Source organism: Salvelinus fontinalis, chromosome 2 (genome assembly GCF_029448725.1).
Source record: "Salvelinus fontinalis isolate EN_2023a chromosome 2, ASM2944872v1, whole genome shotgun sequence".
NCBI classification, from domain to species: Eukaryota; Metazoa; Chordata; class Actinopteri; order Salmoniformes; family Salmonidae; genus Salvelinus; species Salvelinus fontinalis.
The window spans coordinates 100,935,405-100,941,344 of record NC_074666.1 but is presented as its reverse complement, the minus strand read 5'-3'; the positions used below and the strand labels follow the sequence as shown (position 1 = coordinate 100,941,344).

Here is a 5,940-nt window from a genome sequence, read left to right as displayed (position 1 = left end):
GAAGCTTCAACTAAGTACTTCTGTACTTCCTCAGTCTGCTCAGACCAACTCTACACACGCCCTCTCCCCCCTTGACCTGTCACCTAACCAACCAATCACCTGGCGGGATTTGTTTTTCAACAGGAAGTGTTTTTCCACCTATCCTCCCACGCATGCAGTCATTCGCCACGTCGGTCAAGGCTTTAGTTCACGAGTAGACCACACTGAAACATTACAACGCACACATATGAACCCCCCCCCCCCCCCCCCCCCCCCCCCCCCACACACACACACACACACACACATGGAGGTGGCCCCCCGCTGTGTCTGTCTCTAGATCCTATATGAAGGTGTTTAAGATGCCAGTCACTTATTATTGTTTTTGAAGTCCGAGGAAAGACTACTGAACAGAAACCTTTAGCAATATTATTATTATCCAACACCCCACACATATAATACCATCACAATACAATATATAATAAAACTCAATCTCCCAGTGAGGATGGTTAGTTTAATGGACATACTGATGGTAGGTGGTGTCAGTATTGTTTCAGGAGGCTGGGACACCGCTGCTGTTGTTGTTGCTGCCATCGTTCCTTTACCTTTCAGATTCCTGCTTCTGTCTGTCTTCTAAGATTGCACTGAAACCGTAGCAGAAACTGGAGTTTAGAGTAGAGAAGCAGACCTAGGTGACGTCCCACCCTATTCCCTATGTAGTGCAATGCACCTATAGGCCCTGGTCAAGAGTAGTGCACTGTCTAGGGAATAGGGTGCCATTTGTGACTCAAGCCTAGTCTGGTGACATTTGGAATATATAATTGTGTGTCTGAAATGGCACCCTATTCCCTATGTAGTGCACTACCCCTATAGGCCCTGGTCAACAGTAGTGCACTATCTAGGGAATAGGGTGCTATTTAAGACGCCGCCTTGGTGTGAGCTGACACTGGTTCAGAGGCACAGACCTAGGATCAGCGTAACCTGCCCCTTACCCTGACCTTACTGTCTAGTCCAGGTGATCTTTATCCTAGTAGTCCCACTGCTGTAACGCTGCTAGCTGGACCTGCTAGAGTCCTTTATCTGTCCCTCTATCCCTGTCTCACGACAGTCTAAACCCAGCTCACGTTCCCTATTAGTGGGTGAACAATCCAACGCTTGATGAAATCTACTAATAACGCTGTTAGCTGGACCTGCTAGAGTCCTTTTATCTGTCCCTCTATCCCTGTCTCACGACAGTCTAAACCCAGCTCACGTTCCCTATTAGTGGGTGAACAATCCAACGCTTGATGAAATCTACTAATAACGCTGTTAGCTGGACCTGCTAGAGTCCTTTATCTGTCCCTTTATCCCTGTCTCTCTGGTTGGGGGGCCTGTGATTGTAAATACGCCAATCCTCTTCCTATCTCTCTGTCTTGTCTGTGTTATATTCTTTATCTACTATCTCGCTGTTCCTCTCCTCCATTTCATCTCCTGTTTTGAGTTCTCTACAAACAATAAATAAAGTCTGATTTAAATGGACATGGATGGCGGCTCGCTTATTGATCCTGCTTTGTAGTTTACCCCTCGGGGAGGTTGATGACGTTAGGGAGGGAGGGGTGTTGAATGTTGTTGACGTTAGAGAGGGAGGGGTGTTGACGTTAGGGGGGGGGGGGGGGGGGGTTGAAGGTTGTTGACGAGAGGGAGGGTTGTTGATGTTGATTCTGTACATAGCACTGACTGGGTCCCCCCCCCAGGACCAACCCTTCATGTTAAATGTCCTGTCAGAGGGAGACGTGGTTAGATAGTAGATGTTCTGCTCCTGACACTGGACATACTTTTCACTCACAAGCACACACACACACCCTTTCAATCTCATATGCACACATTCTCTCTCACACACTGTTCCCAGTAATTATTTATTTTAAGTGAAAAGCCCCCTCCGGTACAGTGTTTTAACACTCAGCCCAGATCTGCCAGTTCAGTGCTTTAACACTCAGCCCAGATCTGCCAGTTCAGTGTTTTAACACTCAGCCCAGATCTGCCAGTTCAGTGCTTTAACACTCAGCCCAGATCTGCCAGTTCGGTGTTATAACACTCAGCCCAGATCTGCCAGTTCAGTGCTTTAACACTCAGCCCAGATCTGCCCGTTCAGTGCTTTAACACTCAGCCCAGATCTGCCAGTTCAGTGTTTTAACACTCAACCCAGATCTGTCAGTACAGTGCTTTAACACTCAGCCCAGATCTGCCAGTTCAGTGCTTTAACACTCAGCCCAGATCTGCCAGTTCAGTGCTTTAACACTCAGCCCAGATCTGCCGGTTCAGTGCTTTAACACTCAGCCCAGATCTGCCGGTACAGTGTTCTTCAGGGAGCAGGTGTATTAGTCTGTCTGAACTAGTTTTCTGACTAGATGGAGTCTTAGTGGACTGGTTTTGGTCGTATTTCACTGTTGTTGGACTAAACTGCACTCAGTTGGGTCAGAGTTGGTTGTGTGTGTGTGTGTGTGTGTGTGTGTACGTACAGTTGAATTGTGTGTGTTTAGTAGAGTCGGAGGGAACAGCAGTCCGTCTCCCAGCGTCGCGTTGCCCACAGGACTCTCTCTCCAGACTGTCTCCTGGCGTTACCTGGGCCTGCTGGACTCCTGGCCTCACCTGAAACACACACAACACATGTACACACACACAAAGAGCTGTGGTTCGTACAGGATACTGTGGGTTTACATGAGAAAATGTAAGAAAGGGGAAAAAAGTGTGTGTATATTACCTGTCAGTATATCATGTTGATGCCACAGTGTGGGTCTACCAGTGGGGTCGTGTGGTGATGGAGAGGGGCTAGGACTCCTGTGCTCACTGCGATAGGTCGTCCAGTAGGAGGTGGGCTCCTTCGGATTGGTCACCTCTCTCATGGCCACGCCGTCGCGATTACGAGACCAATTACTCTGACCCAGCCTATGAAGAACATTGAACTGGAGGGAGAGGGGCCAGAGAGAGGGGGGAGTAGAAGGATAGAGGGGCCAGAGAGAGGGGGGGAGTAGAAGGATAGAGGACGACGGGCCAGAGAGAGGGGGGAGTAGAAGGATAGAGGGGCCAGAGAGAGGGGGGAGTAGAAGGATAGAGGGGCCAGAGAGAGGGGGGGGGAGTAGAAGGATAGAGGGGCCAGAGAGGGGGGGGGAGTAGAAGGATAGAGGGGCCAGAGAGAGGGGGGGAGTAGAAGGATAGAGGACGACGGGCCAGAGAGAGGGGGGAGTAGAAGGATAGAGGGGCCAGAGAGAGGGGGGAGTAGAAGGATAGAGGGGCCAGAGAGAGGGGGGGGGAGTAGAAGGATAGAGGGGCCAGAGAGAGGGGGGGGGAGTAGAAGGATAGAGGGGCCAGAGAGAGGGGGGGGGGGGGGGAGTAGAAGGATAGAGGGGCCAGAGAGAGGGGGGGGGGGGAGTAGAAGGATAGAGGGGCCAGAGAGAGGGGGGAGTAGAAGGATAGAGGGGCCAGAGAGAGGGGGGAGTAGAAGGATAGAGGGGCCAGAGAGAGAGAGGGGGTAGAAGGATAGACTGGCCAGAGAGGGGGGGGAGTAGAAGGATAGAGGAGGGGCCAGAGAGCGGTGGGAGTAGAAGGATAGAGGAGGAGGGGCCAGAGAGAGGGGGGGAGTAGAAGGATAGACGAGGAGGGGCCAGAGAGAGAGACAGAAAATAAGAATAGGGGTTTGGGGGGACAGCGAGGGAGAACAGGGGGTGAAATAGAAAGATACAGGGGATATGAGTGGTTTCCTTCCTCTGAGGCTACAGCACCCTCTACTGGTGACATTGAGTACTGAAGAAAGCTGCCTCTATGACCATGTACTGTAGAAGACAGCTGCCTCTGACAATTATAGTGACTACATGAACTTATGTGTTGCACTGAGACACAGAATGAAATAAAGCTCAACTGACGCTCCTTCATTCATCCATTCAGAATGACAGTTGGTCGTACCGGGATGATGTCTTTGTGGTTATGGATGTCTCTGCTGTGTGTCTGTGATTGGCTGGTGGATGTGTGACTCAGGTCCAGCTGACTGGTGTGCTGGGAGGGGTAGGCGGGATCTCGGAGAAAGAAGACCAGCGGTTGGCCGTCGGCCTCCCGCCCACAGTAACTCTGGAGAGAATCAGGAAGAGGATCTCAGGACACGTCATACCAAACGTGTGTGGTAGTGGTACAGGTACAGTTCTATAATACCATCTAGTGGTACAGTCCTGAGTGCGTGGTTGTGGTACAGTTCTATAATACCATCTAGTGGTACAGTCCTGTGTGTGTGGTTGTGGTACAGTTCTATAATACCATCTAGTGGTACAGTCCTGACCTGAGTGTGGGTGGTCGTGTAGCTGGTCCCAGATCCCTGTGGGTCCCCTAGTGACAGGGTGCTCTGGTGCATCAGACGCCTCGGGCCTGAAGACTGGGTCTTGCCTGGACCCCGCTGCCCAGCCGGGGCCTCTGGGATGTGCGTCATCCGGCTTCCCATGGGCACACTATCCACCTCACTACCCTGGCCGAAGCCTACTGTCACCAAGGCTGTGTGCCGGGTCTCAGACATACTGCTGGCCAGTCCCCTGGAAAACAACACATAATTTTATCTATCAAGGCTGAGTCCCAAATCGTACCCTATTCCCTATATAGTGCACTACTTTTGACCTGAGCCCAATGGCAACCTATTCCCTTTAGAGTGCACTACTTTTGACCAGGGCCAAGACTACCTGGTTGTCAGTACAGTAACAGCCCAAAATTTTCATGCAATAAATCGCAATGCAATGTTTTCTATTTGTAGCCTACACACAGTCCCCACCATTGTTGACAAAAATAAAATCCTTCATAATTTATTATTTTTTCCTTAATTTTATTATAAGATACACTGTTATAAGAAAATGGTTTATTAAACCAAATGTCATGTGCAAAATGTAATGGCATAGCTTCATACAGTAACTAATAAAGACCCTCTTGTTCTCGGTAATGTGTTGTACTTACCCAAACTCCAGCCAAGAAGCACAATATCGGAAGTTCTAAATCATTGTTGAACTTCTGTTGTTATGGATACAAGTAAACAATTCTAGCAACAACATAGATATAGAATTACAAGACAGGAGAGACCACTTTTAGCATTACGACATTTTAGTGCCTGAGTGGCCCTGGATTTTTTTGTTTGTATAATTAATTATTTTTAGCTTGGAGTCAGTCATATTGAGACGCAGGTGACTCATCTAGAATCGTTGCATACCCACAAAATATTTCCCAAAACATCAGTGTGCCAGTTTTCACACAAAAGGCATTTATAAAAACTGAATTTGACGTGCTCATCCTCCCGCGAACATTAGACCACGCCTGTGCAGTTTCCAGTGGTTGAAGTGGGTCTATTGCTTTGCAAGAAGGCAAAGGTAGCCTATTAGTAGTAACCTTGCGTAAATGGAGAATATATGATGAAACTCTTATTCATAAAAAAAAACAGGTAGCTAAATATAATAACAAGATGCAATAATTTGCCCTCGCTACAGATGGCTATATCGGTCCGTTAATACAGGACTAGTAAAGGTCCAGTGTGCTACTTTTGTGAGAAATATTTTTTATATAGGATATATATATATATATAAATTGAGCTCAGGTGCATTCTGTTTCCATTGATCATCCTTGAGATGTTTCTACAATTGGATTGGAGTCCACCTGTGGTACATTCAGTTGATTGGACATGATTTGGAAAAGCACACAGCTGTCTATATAAGGTCCCACAGTTGTCAGAGCAAAAATCAAGCCATGAGGTCAAAGGAATTGCTCGTAGAGATCCGAGAAAGGATTGTGTCGAGGCACAGATCTGGGGAAGGGCACTTAAACAATTCTGCAGCATTAAAGATCCCCAAGAACACAATGGCCTCCATCATTCTTAAATGGAAGAAGTTTGCAACCACCAAGACTCTTCGTAGAGCTGGCTGCCTGGCCAAACAGAGCAATCGGGGGAGAAGGGCCTTGGTCAGG

The 5,940-nt window shown here is 48.4% G+C and overlaps 1 protein-coding gene across 2 annotated transcripts in view; it reads right to left on the bottom strand.

Moving 5' to 3' along the window:
* LOC129833449 (uncharacterized) overlaps window positions 1-4,998 on the bottom strand; it is a 29,370-nt gene extending 24,372 nt beyond the window's left edge. For both annotated transcript variants that reach the window (XM_055898079.1, XM_055898071.1), the window contains exons 1-5: window positions 4,942-4,998; window positions 4,283-4,529; window positions 3,916-4,077; window positions 2,717-2,918; window positions 2,475-2,604 (exon numbers count right to left, since the gene is read on the bottom strand). In XM_055898079.1, coding sequence (XP_055754054.1) covers window positions 2,492-2,604; window positions 2,717-2,918; window positions 3,916-4,077; window positions 4,283-4,513 — 708 coding nt within the window. In that variant the 5' untranslated portion in view covers window positions 4,514-4,529; window positions 4,942-4,998 and the 3' untranslated portion in view covers window positions 2,475-2,491. The remainder of the gene's footprint in view (window positions 1-2,474; window positions 2,605-2,716; window positions 2,919-3,915; window positions 4,078-4,282; window positions 4,530-4,941) is intronic.
* Window positions 4,999-5,940: the final 942 nt, after the last annotated feature.